The 19,977-nt window shown below is 44.9% G+C and overlaps 1 protein-coding gene and 1 long non-coding RNA gene across 2 annotated transcripts; one reads left to right on the forward strand and one right to left on the reverse strand.

The window, feature by feature from the left end:
* Positions 1-11,460: 11,460 nt before the first annotated feature.
* On the forward strand, positions 11,461-13,589 carry LOC310768194. The gene is made up of 2 exons (XR_014551202.1): positions 11,461-11,636; positions 11,668-13,589. It is a non-coding gene; the product is annotated as an uncharacterized lncRNA (long non-coding RNA).
* On the reverse strand, positions 12,019-19,554 carry TMEM35B (transmembrane protein 35B). The gene is made up of 3 exons (XM_083625952.1): positions 19,094-19,554; positions 15,904-16,084; positions 12,019-13,787 (listed from the first exon to the last, which is right to left on the reverse strand). The coding sequence occupies exons 1-3, from the start codon at positions 19,199-19,201 to the stop codon at positions 13,657-13,659; spliced, it is 420 nt and encodes a 139-aa protein (XP_083482078.1). The 5' UTR covers positions 19,202-19,554; the 3' UTR covers positions 12,019-13,656.
* Between the last annotated feature and the right edge of the window lie 423 nt (positions 19,555-19,977).

Genomic DNA, 19,977 nt, shown 5'->3' on the forward strand with positions numbered 1-19,977 from the left:
CTATCCCATACAAGGATCAAACCTGCAACCTTGGCATTATCCACACCACGCTGTAACCAACTGAGCTATCCAAGATGTTGGCCATCATTTTATCATGTGGGAGCAAATTTCGTACTCCGACTCTCTGGCATGGCCCCTGTTCTATGGGTGGGGCTGATTAGAGTTGTAATCCAAAACATCCGGAGGGCACCAGGTTGGGGAAGGCCAACACATATGTACCCACAGCAGTGGGGTGGAGATAGCATTGTTGGTTTCATTCAAATCATTTAAATTGAAAGAGGATGCTAGGTCACTCTGGACCTGTGGCAAACTTTGGGCTCTCAAATTTCAGCAGCACCCTGTGCAACACCAACATTCAACACCCCCTCTTGCCTTCCATTATTCTTTCTTGTTGTGGCACCCCCTGCAATGCCCTCTCAGCTCTGCACCCAGTGTAGGAGAACCAGCTGCACTTCCTAAATCTGCCTCTGCTCTGGACCATCCAGTATAAGCATCATTCTTGACCATCAGGTGTTCCCAGGCTAAGAGTTTATGGCATTGCCCAGTCATCATTCTTCACCCCCAAAAGCTACATATCTTTCCACACTTCAGCCAGTGTACCCTCTATGTCAATGTTCACTCGCTTTCTGCAGAGCAAAGAGGGGCAGTTCTAATTTTAAAACCAAGCATGGAAGTGCTTAAGAAACCAAGGCAGGTGATGGCTGCTTTAGCATCTGAAACGGCACCTGTGGCTATAAACCTCCCTCCAACTCAATAACTAGACACACAATCAGGCAAATCCTTGCAGCTCCAATAGCCCACTTCACCCCAGTTGGCCCAGCTGACCCTTCCAAAAATCTTTCAGTGCTTTCTCCTTGGAAGTGGTGGCTGGTGCCCCATAGGGCAGAAGGCAGGGAGGCCAACAGTAGGTGGCGCCAGAGCCAATGACAGGCAGAGCCAACTACAGTGGTACCTCAGGTTAAGAACTTAATTCATTCTGGAGGTCCATTCTTAACCTGAAACTGTTCTTAACCTGAGACACCACTTTAGCTAATGGGGCCTCCCACTGCTGCTGCGCATCGCTGCACAATTTCTGTTCTCATCCTGAAGCAAAGTTCTTAACCTGAGGTACTATTTCTGGGTTAGCGGAGTCTGTAACCTGAAGCATCTGTAACCCGAGGTACCACTGTAGTTCTAGTTCGCTTCCCATCCTCCTCCCTGCTGAGTTCTACAACAATGACACTATACACACACATCCTTTTTTTTGCACGTTCATGATTTGTGCTCTTGATGCCATCAGCGAGGTCACACATGATCTCACTTTCAGTATTGTTTGTTCCTGCATTGGGGAAGCAATACAGAACAAACTAATGCAGAATGAATCCACCTGATGCATTTTAGTTGCGTCAATAACTTGTTGCAGAATACGCCCAAAATAAAAGAGCAGGCTGGAGGGGCCCCAGGAGGAACAAGCTGGTGGGTAGTTTCATCCATGGAACTGGCTGTAAGTAGAAGGCAAGCAGGTGGGGGCTGGCTGGGGGCAGAGTGAGGTTGTTGGCGCAGCACCCCGTTCACTCTAATGGACCATCCACCATTGCTCCTTGGCACCATCCTGCTGACCCAGGAAAACCTCAAGTCTTACTCTAGGCATGGACAAGTCTGTAGGTTTTGGTTTCTCTCAGGTTCTTATTTTCCTACTCTTAAATTCAGTTCTCCACATTTCAACATCAGTTTGGTGGGGTGGGGCCTCAAGAAAACTCACCAGCATTTTAGTCTCCATTTCTCCTAACATTCACATTTTTGCTATGCAATTTTCCTTCCGTGTATGTTATTTTCCCCAATGTATCCATTCTTATGCATAGCAATCGTATTTTTGTACACACTTCTTTGGCTGGAAAACCGCATTGCAAAATTCGGACAAGTGCGCCTTTTGGAGGATGGTTGCGCTTTGGTTCACATATTGTTTCAGAAACTGTGAATTAAGTCGATTTGCCTTTCAAGGCCAACTGTATCGAATTTCTCCTGCATTCCCAGAAGGAAGGCAGGTGGGGGCTGCCTGAGGGCAGACTAAGGTTGGTGGGGCAGCACCTCATTCGCCCTAATGGACCAGCCTCCAGCACATCCTTGGCACCTCCCTGCCAACCCAGGAAAACCTCCAAGTCTCTTCCAAGTAGCCTTCTTACCCTTCCATGGTGGTCTGTATTCCCTGCTCCCACGGTGCGTTCCTCTCAAGAAATCCTGCTGTGTTCTCTCTGATGTGCGAGTCTTGATTTGCCCCCCTCCCTCAGCGGACTCCCTCTATCTTTCTCCCCACATGCACAACCCTCCCTGTCAGAGGTTAATTCTTGCAATTGTGCAGACAGCAGCTGGCTGTGGGGCAGTGCACCTGTGCATGTATGTAAAGCGGATTTCCCCAAAGGAAACAGGAGTCAGAGTGGCATTGCTAGGAGTGGGGGACACCGGGAGGCCAATGAGTCCAGCCCAGTGTTCATCTACCCCTCACACATCTTGACGCATTGAACTGAGGCCACAGTGCAAGAGGAAAAGCAGGGCTGCCAATGCATTGTGCTGCCTGCAGGGCAGATAGTGGCAGCTGGCTCAAGGAAGTGAGCCCAGCCGCAAATAATAATACAGTGGTACCTCGGGTTACATACATTTCAGGTTACAGACTCCACTAACCCAGAATAGTGCTTCAGGTTAAGAACTTTGCTTCAGGATGAGAACAGAAATCGTGCTCCGGCGGCGCGGCAGCAGCAGGAGGCCCCATTAGCTAAAATGGTGCTTCAGGTTAAGAACAGTTTCAGGTTAAGAACAGACCTCCAGAACGAATTAAGTACTTAACCTGAGGTACCACTGTAATTATTATTATTATTATTAATAATAATACCCTGCCCATATGGCTGGGTTTCCCCAGCCACTCCTTTTTATTTCTACAAATCTTGAGGCTCCCCCAAACCCACTGATATCTTTCTCTTGTGCCCATGGAGCTGTTTTGGGCTACATAAAAAATGCCACTCACCACCTGAAAATAGAGGAAACAATGTTGCCTTTAAAAAGAATCAGCCATAGTCCTTTAAATCTTTTTGATATATTTTTCCCCTCCCTCTCATTCCCCAAAATGACACACTTTCTGGGGTGGTGCTTGGTTCCCTCCCCACTTCAGCCCCCTCCCCCACAATGCATGTTGCACATACACAATTGCTCTTGTCTTGGCAGAACTTGCATTGCGGGGTTGTCAGCAGAACAGAGCACAAAGAAATGGGGAGAGGATATGAATCAGCACCGGAAAAAGGATCTCTGCAAACAAAAGCATCTAGGTCACCCACTATATCCTGTTTAACAGTACAGTGCCTGGAAAGCTGAATAACCAAAGTGTGGGATCCCAGCAAAGGAAGATCCTCTTATTTCCATGCATGCACACATCTGGTGAGCTGAAGTGAGCAGACTTGTCCCTCCCATGTCCCATGTCCCATTTGGCATTTAGCTTTTCATCCTCTCATCAAAGGAAAGGCACAAAAAGAGCATCACAGAATTGCAGAATCATAGATTAGGAAGGGATCCTGAGGGTCATCAAGTCCAACCCCCCCCCCCCGTAATTCAGAAATCTCAGCTCAAACATCCATGACAGATGGCCATCCAACCTCTGCTTAAAAACCTGCAAGGAAGGAGAGTCCACCACCTTCCAAGGGAGGCCATTTCATTTCTGAATAGTTATTACCACCAGAAAGTCTTTCTGGTGTTTAAGCAGAATCTCCTTTCTTGTAACTTGAATCAGTTGGTTTTGGTCCTCATTTGCTCCATCCTCCATGCTGCAGCCCTTTAGTTATTTGAAGATAGCTATCACATCTCCTCTCAGTCTCCTCTTTCCCAGGCTGAACATACGCAACTTCCTCAACCGTTCCTCATAAGGCATGGCTTCTAAACCCTTGATCATCTTGGTCAGCCTCCTCTGCACATGTTCTAGCTTGTCAAGATCCTTCTTAAATTGTAGTGCCCAGAACTGGACACAGTACTCCAGGTGTGGTCTTAGCAAGGCAGAACAGAGCAGACACTATACTTCTGTTGTTGCAGCCTAGAATAGCATTAGGGCATTTTACTGCTGCATCACACTGTTAACTCATCTTAAGCTAAGACACCTAGATCCTTTTCACATGTACTACCAGCAAGCCAGGTGTCCCCATCTTATATTTGTGCAACTGGTTCTTCCTGCCTAAGTGTGTAGGCTTACATTTGTCTATACTGAAATCCATTTTGTTATCGTTGGCCCAGTTCCAATCCGTTGTCATCTTGAAACCCGATTCTGTCTTCTTTGGCATTGGATCTCCCTCCCAGTTTGGTGTTATCTGAAAATTTGATGTGTATCCCCTCAATCCCTGTCATTTATAAAGATGTAGAACAACAACAGGCCAAGGACAGAACCTTATAGCACCCCACTTGTTACTTTTTCCCAGGATGTTGAGGAACCGTTATAGTGAGCACTATCTGGTTTTGCTCAGCCAACTAGCTACAAATCCACCTAGCAGTTAGCTCATCCAGCCCACATATCAGCAGCTTCTCTGCAAGAATCTCATGGGGAAACTCCTGTGTCAGAGGGAGACAGGTAGATAATATGGAGGGGTCCCTGATTCAGGAGGCAGTACCACTGCTGGCAGCAATTCCAGGTTTGCTACATAACTGGTTGTAAGCTTGCACAACAGCTGGAGGAAGCCTGAAGTACAATGGCACAGTAGGTCTTGCTGCTGTTGTTATTCCATTTATATACTGCTTAATGCCCAAATGGATTTCGACCGGCCTGCAAAGCCTAAAAACCAACAGTATGACATTCTTAAAATACAGAATAATTAAAAATACACCATAATTAAAATGCACATTAAAACAATCCCATGAAAATAGAAATGGCCATAATTAAAATGCACCATGAAGCAATCCCATTAAGACAACCCAGCAAGTAAAACAAGAGCTTATTCCCATCCATAAGACCATTCAGAGTCTAAAATTAAAACAGGCAATTTAAGGGAATACAGCCACAGCTCAGTGACAGAGCATTTGCTTGGCATGCAGAAGTTCTCAGGGTCTGTCCCCTGCATCTTGACTCCAGGTCGGGGTTGGAGAGATCCCCGTCTGAAATCCAGGAGAGCCACTGCCAGTCATTGTGTAGACATTGCTGAGCCACATGGACCACTGGTCTGATTCAGCATAAGGCAGTTTGCTGTGTTCCCAAAGCTTTCTTCATTTCCACAGCCTAAGTTACATGAGGAAAGTTGTTTTGCTGTTGCTCATTAAACAGCTGGGTGTCAAGAATCCCTGAGATCCACCAGTAGGCCCTAGTCTACCTTCTGCCTGTCTCTGGATACTACACACTGCAGCCTGACTATAGCATTCATGGCATTTTGTGTGCATTGGCTTCTTTCCATAATTTCATTCCTGCTGGCCATAGACAAAGACAAAGAGCATTGCTGGTCACTGTAGCCCCACTCGCACCCAATATGGACAGCACTGGAAACTTAAAGCCCTGCTCAACCCCCCCCCCCTCGGTCTTCTCAGATTTCATTATCCACCATTTGCTTTCAAGGTTATCTATCTGAAGAGCCAGCAGAAAGCTCAGCACTTGATTGCACGATTGTGGGAAGCCCAGAAAAACCTTTTGGCCTCAATGGGACACATGTGGCTTTTTTGATCTCCCACCATTTTTTCCATTCTGGAATGTAGCAAAGGTTAAGCATCACATCTGTCACTCCACCACTTGTTGCTCCTGGCCCCATGCACCAGTCATGTGGACCCCAGAAGGTTGCCTCCAAGGAAATGTGGCCCTGGGGCTGACAAAGGAACCCTCCCTTTGCCCTGGAACCTCCTGTTCCTCCTCCTCCTCCTAGCTGTTGCCTGCTTATCTGCCATCTCTGAGCAAGTGGGAGAGAAAAAGAACAAGGAGTAGCTCATGTGCAGGGGTTAGAGGATCTAACGAGGGATCCAGGAGCCAAGAGTTCAAATCCACATTCAGCAACACTGGGCCAGTAACTGTCTAACTTACCTCACAGCGTTCCTTTGAGAACAAAACAGAGAGGGAGAAAATCATGTATACCTCCTTGAGCTTCTTGGAGGAAAGGTGGGATAGCCTATCTTACTATATAATAAAATTATAAAGCGTCATCACTCTGTTCTCACTGACTCTTTTCCAAAGTTCTAAAAGCAAGGTGAGGTGAAGTTGCTCTGAGAAATTATTATTATTATTATTATTATTATTATTATTATTATTATTATTATGGCAAGGATGGTGAGTTGAGAACACAACAAGGATGGGGGGGCACTGTGAGCATCTTGCCTGCAGGAGCATCTTGGCTCCCAAATCCTGGAACCAGCAGCACCACCAATCCAGGCATTCTAACTAAACAGCAGGCATAGAGTTAACTGAGCAGCCACTTTGCTCAGTCCTTTGAGACTCAGCGAACACCCCACTAAGAAAGGCATAAAGGCTGCCTGAGAGGCAGGGGGTGGGGTGGGGGTTCACTTTCCAAATGTAGCAGCTGTGGAAGGAAGAGAGCAGGGAGACAAAAGAGAGAGATCAAAGTTAGAGCTTTTTTTTTCTTATGCCTTTTCAAAGAGACATTCAAACTTCCAAGCATCAAAGACACCCAAAAGGCTGAATTATGCTTATGTTAAAAAGTGTGCGCTCTGATTTGCAACACAGTGGAGGATTCAGAAGAAGATATAATTTTTTTAAAGTCTGAATTTAGCAGCTTCAGTCAGCAAGATGGGTTAAAGCACTGTTCTGTACCACCACCTTCCAATAAACCTAGAAATAACCCTTAAAACGCAAAAGGCATTGAGGAGTGGGGAATGTAGGTAAGTCTGTGCAAATTCTTCAGTTCACCGTTAAGTACATGCCTGCCCGACTTCCATTTGGAAGTTATGGTGCCAAAAATGAGGAAAGGGCCCCATCATGGCTTATGTCTAGACAGGCAGCAAACCCCTTTTAAAATTCCAAAACTCTGTTTTTAATTGTCCTTAACCAGGCTTGGGTCTAACTGCCATCTGCTTGTATAAAACAGATAGCCAAGGTTAGTCATTCTCAGAGTAGATCCACTGAAATTGACTTAACAGATCCATTAATTTCAATGAGTCTACTCTGATTCCATGGTCTATCACCCAATGTTTTCTATTATGTATTGCTGTCTCATTTGATCATTGTAAGTGATCTTGAGAATTGTTGTTAAGTAGCAAGTGCAGCGAGTGGTGAGAGATGAGGGGAAGCTCAGAGTCCAGCAATATCTGGATAATAAATAATAATAATAAACCTTTATTGTTCCCTTGTTTAGGGAAGCTTTTAATGTTTGATGTATCACAGTATTTTAATATTCTTTTGGAAGCCGCCCAGAGTGGCTGGGGAAACCCAGCCAGATGGGCGGGGTATAAATAAATTATTATTATTATTATTATTATTATTATTATTATTATTATTACTACTACTACTACTACTACCACCCGTGTGCAGTGAAATTAATGGCCACAAGGTGGCTGCTCTACAGCTCACGGGAAAGTACAGCTCCTCTTACATGGCTTTGCAGAACCTTTTAAATGATTTAGGTGGTGCTTTTATTGGTTTTAACCATCTCTGCCTATTCGGAACACCTTTCACTGCTTGTTTTTACAATGTAGACCCATGTCTGCTCAGAAGTAGCTCTCATTGAATTCAATGGGGCTTACTCCCAGGAAAATGGATATAGGCTTGCAAGCTCCTCCTCACATTTTCAACCGTCGATTTATGATTTGAGAATGCTGCTAGCCACCTTGTGCTTTTTATGAAGAAAGACAAAGTACAAAAGTTTTAAGTAAATGAAGTATGACTGCATTGTTTTGTTTTGCAAGTTGCTACCAATGGACTTCTTTACCATCTGTTTTAGGGGATTCCAAACAATCTAGTGCTCACAATAGATTAATCTATTTCAATGGACAACTTTAGTGCTGGCACCAAAGATAATATGGAGCCAGGATTTTTCCCTGATGGCACCGGTATTGTGCAATTCCCTAAAGCAGCTGAAATATAAAGCACCATCAGTATTGGCATGCCACTGGCTTTTGAAAATACACCTATTTCGGGAAGCATTCCCCTGAACTTGAACTTCCTCATCTGATTGTTTTTACTGTTAAAACTTTTTACTTGCTTTGTTTTAATGTATACATTAATTGTGATTTAATGTAATTGTTTTACAGTGTATTTTAATTATGTATGAATTTTATAAATGATTTTTTATAAACCACTTAGAAGCCATTTTGGCATGTAAGCTGTATATATTTAATTAATAGCAGTAACAATCATTCTGGTTTCTTTTACTTCTTCATCTTGCTTTCTGTATAGGAGTGCAGGAAGAAAACTACAGAGAAAAAAAGGAATTTTATACTTTTCAAATAGCAGAACCACTCTGAGCAGACCTCCAGACTGCCACTCTTTTGCAGGGTTCCAAACCAAGAACTTTAGTAAATTAAAACCCAACCCGCCTCCCATTGCCCTAGTAACCAATCAAACTGTTTATTATTTTTTTTAACTGGACTTTTTGCAGCTAAGAACATGAGAGTGAAATGTACTAGGAAGTGTGAGATTAGCAAATGATTAACAGGAAGGCATGTAAACATTCCCCAACCATGTGAGCTATGTGCTAGCAAATCACTATTTTCTGGAGAGGACTTAAGGAGCCTGGGAATGCACTAGGGAAGAGAAGAGAAGGAAAAGGAGGGATTCGTCTTCCTTCACCCACAGCAACAATCATTTCCAGCAATACACACACACACACACACACACACACACACACACACACAAAACTGCTGGTGTGTAGAATGGGGGAGAGGCATCTTTCAAACATGGCTCTCTCCATTTCTCATTTTTCCAAACTTAAATTCAGTTCTCCACATTTCTGCTGCAGATAGATGATAGATAGATCTCCTCATGAAAATTCACCAGTATTTCAGTGAGAATTTCTCCTAATATATATGTTAATATGCAGTTTTACCAAGCACACGCATTTTTGCAATGAAATTTTCTTTAAAACAATGCACTTTTGTATGCTACTTTTCACAAACACGTACATTTTTATGGACACCTTAACTCAGCACACACATTTTTGTTCCATTATTTGACTGAAGAACCACACCGCAAATTTGGAGAAGTGCACATTTCAAAGGACGGCTGTATTTCAGTTCTTGTATTGTTTCAGAAAGTGCAAATTAGGTAGGCAGGCTCATCTTTAAAAGTGAACTGAATGTGAATTTTCCCCCCAACCCCTAGCGTGGGACGTCCACTGCAATTCCACTTATAGCTTACAATAGGAAAGCAGTGATTTTACAGGACCAGGAGGAGCCTTCAGTCTGGAAGCATCCTACATTTTCAGATCTGAAAGAGGACGTCTGAAGCCTCTAGCCTAGTGCAAAAGAAAACTGTGGCGGTGATAGAGGCAATGAGGACTCTAAAACAGGCATAGGCAAGCTCAGCCCTCCAGATGTTCTGGGACTACAACTCCCATCATCCCTAGCTAACAGGACCAGTGGTCAGGGATGATGGGAGTTGTAGTCCCAAAAACATCTGGAGGGCTGTTTGCCTATGCCTGCTCTAAAATAATCCCTTGCCCAAAGTAACTGAGATCACTGGGAAAACTCCAGGATTCAGTGTGTAGCAGCTTAAGAGGGCGGGGTGTTGATAGATTTTCCTTCCATGAACATCAATGAGGTGTGACTGGTGCAGATTCCTCTGCCAACTGGTCCATGTGAATGGACATCCCAAGGACTTTCTTTTGACGCCTGAAATATTATCCAAGGAACCTCGTGACAATTTAGGAGGACTTGGCTATTTAAAAATGTCATCAGTGTCTCTGGATCCGAACAGTTGCTGACAGATTTCAGCTTCTTCAATAAGCTAATGCAGTCCCAGCTTACACAGTGCAATCCTACACGTCAACCAGCGATTCAGCACTACTTACCGTATTTTTCGCTCTATATGACGCACCAGACCACAAGACGCACCTAGTTTTTGGAGGAGGAAAACAAGAAAAAAAATATTCTGAATCTCAGAAGGCAGAACAGCAAGATGGATCGCTGCGCAGTGAAAGCAGCAATCCCTCTTGCTGTCCTGGCTTCTGGGATAGCTGCACAGGCTGCATTCGCTCCATAAGACGCACACACATTTCCCCTTACTTTTTAGGAGGGAAAAAGTGAGTCTTATAGAGCAAAAAATACGGTATTTCATAGCAGGGTCAACTGTGTCATCTCCCACGCTATTTGCCAGTCTTCTGCTTGTCAAATTAATAAGCCTTCCTCCAAGAGCAGCGCATCAAATAAGCTAAGCAGAGGAAGCAGTAGGGTTAATTTCATCTCATTTTGAAAAATTTCAAACTAACCCCCAACCCTTTATTGTGACCAACAACACGCCACAAGAGAGTAAGCTTTTGCATCTTTATCAGAAACAGCAAAATGGGAAGAGGGAGTGAGAGAAAAGCTGGCTTGATATGGATGCCATCATGTAGTGAACTTTTTTTTTGCTGTAGTCTAGGAGCCTAGCTATGAGGGTATGACTTCAGGGTTGCAATGAAGAGATGTCCACTACATAACGGACATCTACTCAAGTTAGCCCTGCCAAGCCCGATGGAGCTTACCCCTGGGAATCTAGGGGTAGAATTGCAGCCTTCAACACCACTGTGTAAATTATTGTGTGCGATTTGTAGCACCGAGAGTAAATTCTTGAACTTCTGGAAGCAAAAAAGGGAGTGGAGAAAGACTCCCAAGAAGGAGAAGAAATTATGAACCCAGTAGTTAGCTGCTCGGATCTTTCTCTCTGGAGAAAGGTTGGTGGTAGAATTATGAGGCTATCCAAGCGTAGAACTGAACACCGCTCTAAAAAATATTACTTGCCACACTCCACAAATGAATTATTCTAAGATCAGCCCTCATATTACATATTTGTATTCTTTCTATAGGCAAAAAGGACTAAACAGGCACTGGAATGTGGGATTTGGGTTTGCGGCTTTCTCCTCAAGAGGGGAGAGGCTAAAACTGGTTTGTCAGAAGTCCATAAGAAAGCTCTCTTAGACTGGCAAGTTTCCCTATCAAAAGCAGAACGAAGCAGGTCTCCTTGAGAAATTGAAGGGAAATCTAGACAAGGCAAGGAAGGCCTCTGCCAAGAGCGTTGCTTTGTCACCCAGCAACGGAGGAATGAGCAAATTGGCCTCATCTCAGGAGGAGCCCATCACACCTGTTGCAGATGTTTAAAATATCAGTTTTATCCTACATGGAGGCAGAACCAAGAGGGGCTGGTGCCTGAAGCTCAGTCTCACAATGTATGACATTTTTCAGAGGAAAGCTGCCCGAGGGCAAGTGCAGGGTACCTTCCTCTCACTGCCATGGTGAGACAGTCTCCTCCTTTTTAAGGAATTAAGCACATTTGCGAACAAAGCACAACTTCATCACACTCACACACAAGCAAGCAAAAATACCAGCTGCTTATCCAAAATTATTTGGTGTGCCTCCCGCACAGCCAAACTGTTAGGATAACCTGCCCACCCACAGACCACTTGGATAGAAAAGGTAGCAAGGGTTTCGTATTTGGGCTCCATGACTACCTTCACTTTGGATCCCTATTTGAAGGGCTGCCAATGTTTTAAACTGGCTCAGTACCTGTGCCTTTAACATATAGAGTTTAACACAGAGGAAGTGAATAGGCGATGGCTTTCCTGGCATGGAGATAAAGCAGTGGCGAAACATTCAATTGATCCATTTCCATCTCTTCTGCCCAGCTTCACTGAGGGCAGGTGTGTCTCCTCTTCAGCCTTCCCTCCACCCCTAGCTCAGCTTTTGTTAAGTTCCTAGATTAAAGGACAACGTTAGGGTGATGCTCTTTCTCCTCTCAGGCCAAATAAGATTCATGATGTGTTTTTATCTTGTCTGCTGACAACCGGCTGTTTTATTTATTTGCTTTTTAAAAAGACTCTGCCCCCTTCCTCTAACGCTGGCTATCAGAACCTCTGATAGCATCCCTCAAAACAAAGAAAAATTGAAACGTTTTAGAAATCAGTCAACACTTTAATCATCAAGGAGTCAATAGAAACAGAAAAACATTGCCAAAGCAGATCAGTAAAGCCAGCACCAAAAATATATATATAATGACTGAAACAAGATGGACGTTGGCTGGTTCTTAGATTACAGTGCCTTGTGCACCTGTCTAGTAAAGGACTTTGATAATCAGAAAGCAACCACAGTAAAAATCCAACCTCTGCTCATTTCATGCCTAATCTCTAGAACAGGGGCAGGAACCTGTGACGCTGGAGATGTTTTCTAGCCTTCAACTCCCATCAGCCCCAGCCAGCATGGCAAAAGGACTGGGCTGAAGGGGATTGCAGCTGGAGAGCCTCAGCTGGTCCCCATATTCCTGCCCTGAGGGAAAGATCTCCTGCATAAAAGCCTCTGGTGGCCATCTCAGTGGACAGGCAGGTGGAGAGGGGAGATGGTGGAACCTTAACAGGTCCACAGTAGGGCAAGAGCTTTTCCTCTTCTGTCAAACTTCCTCCCCACCCCACGTTTATCATGAATGTGAAAGAGTATGTTAGTGCAGGAAAGTATTTGTCACCCTTTCCAGAGGCAGGCTTGCTGAGAAGCACTCTCCCAGCAGGGAAATACTGGGGGAAAGGTTGCAGCTCTGCCTAGGATGCAGAAGGTCCCAGGTTCAATTCCTGGCTAGGAATGTCCTACCTGAAATCCCTGAAAGCCACTGCAAGTCAGTGTAGACAATACTGAGATAGGCGGACCAATGATCTGATGTTTAAAGGAAAGCAGCTGTATCTTAGTAGACAGACCACAGATCAGTGGTAGGGGCAGCTGCTTCTCTCACACAGTAGCCAACAAAATCCTTCAGTGCCACTCAATGAACCCCACAGAAATGGTTTGCCCTGAGCCAAAAAAGGGACTGCCCTGTGCCAGGTGTTGTTGTTGTTTTTAAGTGTGCTTCTATTTTCTCCCAAGGATTACCCAAAATTTATTTCACACATCCCCTTCCATTTCCTTCCTCTGCTTCCCCAAGCTATGAAATTCAAAGATTAAGGCAGCACCTGGCTAATTTAGCACTTACGCCAGGCCTAAGATGGGAAAGAACACCGGTGAACAGGGTAACTGAGAAAGACCCAAAGTCTAGCTGCCATCGACTTAAAGCAGGAGTAGGGACCCTTAGGACTCTGCTGGTTGTGCCCCCACCCCACCCCGCCTCACTGGCTCTGCTTCACACCCATTTTTGCCTGATTGAAGTGTCCCTTAAGTCTGACAATTGTCACTGGCTTGTCTGAATGGAGGGTAAAGGGATTGTGAGTGTGTGTAGAAATTAACCTATAGTACAAAGCTAAAACCTTCATTTGTTGCTGTGCTCGCTTTTGCCTGTGGTCCCTGCTCACCACTGGCATATGGCCCTCAGAAAGTCACCCAGGAGGGAATGTGGCCCCTGGGCTGAAAAGGGGCTTCATCCCCCAATCTATGGTGATTTCAAGGTCACAAACACCCCCTGGATCATACATCCACAGGACCCAGTTTATACCAAGTTAAAAAGGACCAAGCAAGGGGAGGAGGGGTGGAAAGCACACAGACAAGGGCCAACAAGAGATTTGCTGCCATTTCCGAACTCTCCCCTTCTGTCCTCTCCAGTTCGACACGCCCTCACTCAAACTTTGACTTGGTGGGTCTCCCTCTTCCCCGGATATTGAGGAGAAGCAGAAGACCCAGGGAGATAGTGGCCGGGGCACACATGGCAATGGGCTCCTTCAAAACCAAGAGGCTGTAGATGGCACCTGCAAAGAGACAAAGCGGGAAATATTTAAAAAATTAATTGCAAAAAGACCATGAGATTCATTGGCCAAACAACTCTCCACCCCACAGCAATCTCTAGCCTCGACTTGCACCTGTTTTGGTACATTTAGTCATACTTGGGAGTAGACCCCCTGAAATTAATGGGCATCATTAACTTAGATCCATTAATCTCAATGGATCTACCTGTGGGACATTATTGCAGTCAAGCCCATTCATGTTTTGCCAGATAGGCACACAAAGGGACTAAGGCTTACATAGCTTTCCTGTAAAATTTGCTGGAGAGAACTCTGTGAAATCACTTGGTCTGCCTTTGCGGGAATACTTCCTGCCTAGGCATCTCTCTCTTTCTTCATCATGCCAGATTTCAACCAAAAATTAAGATGCATAAAAATAACTCAACAAGAGTAAAAAGAGACCCACTTTAGAAGCGGTTTTTAAAAAAGATATTGAAGACAGCTAGATAATGCAGTCTCCTGACATCCCTTATAAAGCAGGGATCCTACTTTTTCTGCTTTAGAAAACTTTAGAAGTACCTTCAGCTCCTAAGTCTATGCACGCTTATTTGGAAGTAAGCCCATTAAACCTTCCCTGGGACTTCTGAGCAAATATGCATAGGATTGTGGTGTTCAGGCTGTCTGTTCCCTGGGTCAGCGGCCTGCTTTTTCTGGCACATGAAACTCTGCAAAATCTCATACACACAATGATGCTGATGTATAGAAGAAAAAGGTATCCTTCTGAGCAGTATCAGCCTGTTTGCCAGTCCTGATATACAAAACAGCTTCACCCAGTTGCTGTCCAGCTTTCCCTTCACCACCACCACCCTCTAACTGCTTCTCCGGTCAGTGTTACCCAGAGGAACTCAGGGGCCTGATAAAATCCAAATGCAGCTTTAAGGGAGCCAGGAGTGATTATATCAGTAGTCAATTACCCAAAGCTAGAAAAATGGTATATCTGTAATAATAATTTTAAAGAAGGTTCCAGGCGGTTGGTATCGTCATGAAGACGAGCGTGCGTAGCATTAATTAAGGTCAGGGTTTTGAATAAAAATAGAATTTCCCAGTTGATGTGAAGAACTTTTGCAAAGCAGTGGCTTAATTAGCAAGCAACATGGATAACTAATTAGCTTCTGGTGCCCCCTACTGGAACATACACAAACAGACTCACACTTTGTCATGCGCAGAAGTTGGGCAGCTTTTAATAAAGTCACGTTTATTATTTGTAACCAAATAAAATATCGACATGTAAATAATAGGGACTGAAGAGCTACATTACAAGCCAGTTTCCTTGTGAGGAGAGAAAATGGTGCCTTTTGTACTTTTTATTTTTTTTAATTACAGGTTGAGCAGACGAAAAGCAAGCATCTCTGCACTGAGGCAGCACTGCTTCCCAAGCAAGATCAACTGAATACCTTAGAAACAATTTTATGAGGTAGGACAGAGCTGAAACTCAAGTAATAAGGGGGATTTCCTTGGTTTTGAAGCTATGTGAGAAAAATGCAGACTTCTATGCTTCTGTAACACAGTTCAACCTGCTGAACTGAGATCTGCTTTTACTAAAGCCAGAGAATAATTCCAGATGTTGGCAGACTCCAAAGCCCATCAGCTCCAATCAGCATGGCCAATGGGAGTTGAGGTCCAACAGCATCTATAGGGTCACAGGTTCCCCATTCCTGACCAAAGTGATATACTGTTTAACCCTAAAACCAATATGGCTGACACCCATTATTTATAAGCATACACTTGAAAAACAAAACACACTGCTGCTTTCAGCCCCAATACAGCCTCATCTGTAGTTGAGATCAGAAACACTCAAGAACGAGGGCCTTCAGCCAGACTTCAGCTCCTGAAGAACAGTTGTACTTCGGTTTCAGAACATCTGCTTTGCACGCAAAAGGTCCCAGGTTCAGTCCCTGGCATCTCCAGGGAGCACTGGGAAAAGACTCCTGCCTGAAGGCCTGGAGAGTGGCTGCCAGTCAGCGCAGGCAATACTGACCTAGAAGGGCCATTGGTCTGACTCTGTATAAGGCAGCTTCCTACATTCCAGCAGCCCCTCTCTACCTTACAGAAGGGAAACAGCCGACCCCTGCACAGCTCTTACCTATCATGACGATCGTGAGCACAAAATTGCTGATTTCCTGCAGCAGCTGAGGCCCAAAGGCCATGAGCAAACCAGCCGCCAGTTCTATCCAGCCCACAGTTTCCAGGTACTGGATCGGCTCTGGCTTGTAGCCAAACTCCTTCAGAGGAAAGGCGTCAGCAAACTGCACAAATTGCGATTTCTGGAATAGAGAAAAGAGTTTAAAAAGTGCCAGTGTGGTGTAGTGTTTAGGGTGCCCACCTAGGACCTCCTTGGAGGAAAGTAGGATATAAATATAATAAATCAATAAATCAATAAGTGTAAAAAAGTTAAGTGGGTGGTGGTTCAGCGGTCACCCTACCTTGCAAACATCCCCAGAAATAGGAAGTGGGCCCATGAGTGAGATGGCTGCAAAGGGGTGAATGGCAGGTGCCCCTCCTTTTCCAGTGAGTGGTTAGCTCCTCCAAGTTACTCTCTAGGTCCATGTTTCTCAAATGTGAGTCCCCAGTTGTTGTTGGGACTACAACTCCTGTCATCGCTAGCTAGGAGGACCAGTTGTCAGGGGCGGTTGGAGTTGTAGTCCAACAACAGCTGGAGACCCAAAGGCTGAGAAACACTGATCTAGATCAAGAGGGCACCGACCTATTTTGAGCCAGCTGGCACATCCGGAATGTTGAGAAAGTTATGGGCACTGGTCACAAAATGGAAGCCACGGGAACATGGCATAACACAAAATGGATGCCGTGGGGGGGCATAATGGCTGCCACATCAAAAAGAGCAGAAAAAGACAGGGCCACAAAACGGTGCAAGCATGTCCCCATAGAATTATATGGTATACAAGTATCATAGAATCATAGAGTTGGAAGGAACCACTAGGATCATCTATTCCAACCCCCTGCAATGCAGGAATCTTTTGCCCAACATGAGGCTTGAACCCACAAGCCTGATATTAAGAGTCTCAAGTAAGCTATCCCAGAGTAATAAAAACCATCCAATAATGCCATAAAAAAATTAAAACAGTGTTAATTAAACACTGTGGAAGGATGCATTCTTGATTGCCTGCTCAGGCCTGGCAAAACAGACAACTTTTCAACGGACACATATTAGGGAGAAGTGTGCATTCAAACCGATATACTGTATTAGTGAAAATAACATGCAGAAATGAATATTAGAGGAATTTGCAAAAATGTGCCTATTAGTAAACTGAATACATAAATATGTTTATTAGGAGGAATCTGTACAAAAATTATGAATAATTTTCATGAGGATTAATAAAAAAAAAAGAATGATTGCTGCAGAAATGTAGAGAACTGAATTTAAGACTGCAAAAATGAGAAATGAGAGAACCGACAGGGCCAGATTCTTCCATCCCTTATGAAGCTGCATCTCATTGCTCAAGCTTTTTCAGAGAGGCCCAAAAAGGCAGTGGTACACATGGCAGTGGGTTTATGTACACCCATATACAGGCCGAACTTAAAGTGGAAGCATCACATGTGGTCCAGCTCCCCTTTTAGGTTTGGGGTGGCACCAAGGCCAATGCTTTGGATTCAGCACAGATAGCAAGTCAAACCTTGCAGACATCTTGGTGACATCCCCTCCAGCCACTGGGTGGGGAAATGTTGCAGCTATAAAGTCACAGGCTTAGAGAGGTCCAGAATGAAACTCTTCAATCCAACCCCAAACTATTTTAGATATTGTTCCGTATATTTGTTGTTCTGAATTGCACATTACAACCTTTTTGGCTTTCTGAGTCCACCCTTATATATATATTTTTTTAATGGCAGGCTCAATAAATAGACTAATCACACTATTGTACGACTGAATCAATTATCAAGTTTCAAGTTTCAAGTTTTATTGCGGCAAAAGCCAGTAACACTAAACATCACAAGATCAAACAAAAAGAGATCAACAACAACATCAGAAGGGGGGAAAAAAAGATTACACAAGGGAACTTTGCAGTGTGCCATTCAACAGAAGAGATTTACGCTTCTCGGCCTTTTGGCTAAGATCAAGTGTAGTGTAGAATCAATTATCAATAGGCAGCATTTGATAAGTTCATGTTTACAATTGAATTTCGTTTGGCGAGCGAATCTGGTTTGGGGAGGTACTGGCTAGAGTTTTCTTCTTTTCTGTTGAATTCCCGCCAAACTCAACTAGTGAAACGGAAAAGGCTCACAAAATTCAAACCCCAACCCGATTCGCGCCAAAACAAAAAACTGTTTCAGCAGGCAGCCAGGAGAGGGCGGAGATGTCAGATTTGGACAAAAACCGAATCATCTAAACCTGCTCGAATAATCTGGGGTTCTGCGATGGCAAAATAGCCAACAAGTAATCCCCAAATCACAGATTTCGCTCTGACACAATCCGGAGTCCAAGACCGCTCCAAAACTGTTAAAAGCCCGTCCACACCGCGCGCGCATTTATATCAAATCCGACAGGCGGGATTAAGAGTTGCAGAAGCATTATTGTTGGGCGGACACTGCAAAAACGATAAACAACTGTCTGTCGTCTCTAACAGGATTGCAATGCTCTGCGTGCCCAACCCGATCCTATGCAAGTGCATTCGGAAGTATGCTCCACTTTGTTCACGGGTGAGAGGGGGGTTACTCCCAAGTAAACGTGCACGGGATTGCAGCCTAACGCGCCAAAGGCAATGCACACGCGGGCTTTTATAAAAGCCCCGATGGATCCAATAGGCGACGTACTTCCGAGTATAAGCGACCAGGCTCTGAACCGTGCAAATCTGGCACGTATACTCGTAAGTAAATCCGTCCACTGAGTGAAGAGTGAGCATCCTCTCTCCCGTAAAACCCCGCGACGTTTTACCTCTGCTTAAGGAACGTGTCCCGGGAATCGGCCAGGCGAGGGATCCCCCTCCCCTCCGCAGAACTCACGGCGCTTCCTTGCGAGTAAACGCGTGCTGCGGGTGGGCTGCGCGCTTCCTTGCGAGTAATAAGCCTTTATTCAGGGCAAGCACGCATGAAGGATCGGTTGCACGATTTAATACCGGTGGGGAATAAAGAGGGGTGTTTTTTTGTTTTTTGTTTTAATAGCCTCTGCGCAGCTTCGCCCACACCCAGTTGCAACAAATTGCAAAGCAAAGCGGAGGAGGGCTCCTTTGCACACTTCCCTTTCTTCCCCCCACGCACCCAAAAAAAAGCCATTGCTAAACCGTTTTTCCTTCCCCTGCACACCCCAATTCGCCGCTCACCAGCTGCTCATAAACTTCGCCTGAAATCCGATCGGTCAGCTTGACGACCCCGCAGACGGAAAAGAAAAGGCCCAGGAGCACGCGGATGGCGGAAAAGAGCAGCGCCATGGCTCTGGCTTCTCTCGCTCTCTCCTTCCCTTTCTTCGGCTTACTGGTAGCTGGGGCGGGGGGAGGGGGAGGGGAATAAACACTGGAAACGGGGAGGGGAGGAAACGCAGCCACCAAAAATGGGGTTTTTCCTTTTCTTCTCTCCCACCCACCGTTGGCCTCGGTAATCGAACCGGCGGTGCAAACGCGACACAGTCGCGACAGAGTTGGGTGAAAGATGAGGGCGCTGTTTTGCTGAGCAGACGCCTGCAAGTAAATAGGCGGTGTGATAACGGCCTGGCACCTTTGAACGGGCGAGGGTGTCCCTAAGCATGTGCAGAGAGCTTGATTAAAAGCCGAGGGTCGCTGCTGCCTGCTCTCAACTGTTTAAGGACCTCCTCTTTGAAGAACATGCTTAAGGAGAAAATTGATCATAAATCAAGACCACCTACAGATAGTATTTTAATGTTGTAAAGCGGAACGTTGTGTCCAAACCCATTCTGCGCTGGTTCGACTCTGTAAATATACATTTTATATGTAATATCACCCCTAATTAATACATGGTAGGATGCAAACAATGTAACGTGTGGCAAAATAAACACAAATTATTGTTATTCATAAAAACCAAATTAAAAGAGGCAGTAAAACAACAGTGCAATCACCAACTGCTTGAAATGCCTTGGCAAATAAGCAGGTTTTGTGCTAGAAATGTATTTTGTACTTATGTGGGTGTTTGCAGGTGGGGTCTTCCACAGGCAGTGAAGGACTGGCCATCGTGTTTCAGGTGGCAAGCTTAG

The sequence above is a fragment of the Podarcis filfolensis genome, assembly GCF_964270895.1.
Source record: "Podarcis filfolensis genome assembly, chromosome: 8".
Taxonomy (NCBI): Eukaryota; Metazoa; Chordata; class Lepidosauria; order Squamata; family Lacertidae; genus Podarcis; species Podarcis filfolensis.

Bases quoted from the DNA above. Each gene is read 5' to 3' on its own strand.
- TMEM35B (XM_083625952.1), bottom strand. From the start codon at position 19,201: ATGGCGCTGCTCTTTTCCGCCATCCGCGTGCTCCTGGGCCTTTTCTTT. The intron at 16,085-19,093 runs GTGAGCGGCGAA...TCTCTATTCCAG, and splicing joins GCGAAGTTTATGAGCAGCTG to AAATCGCAATTTGTGCAGTT. The intron at 13,788-15,903 runs GTAAGAGCTGTG...GTCTCTTTGCAG, and splicing joins GCTCACGATCGTCATGATAG to GTGCCATCTACAGCCTCTTG.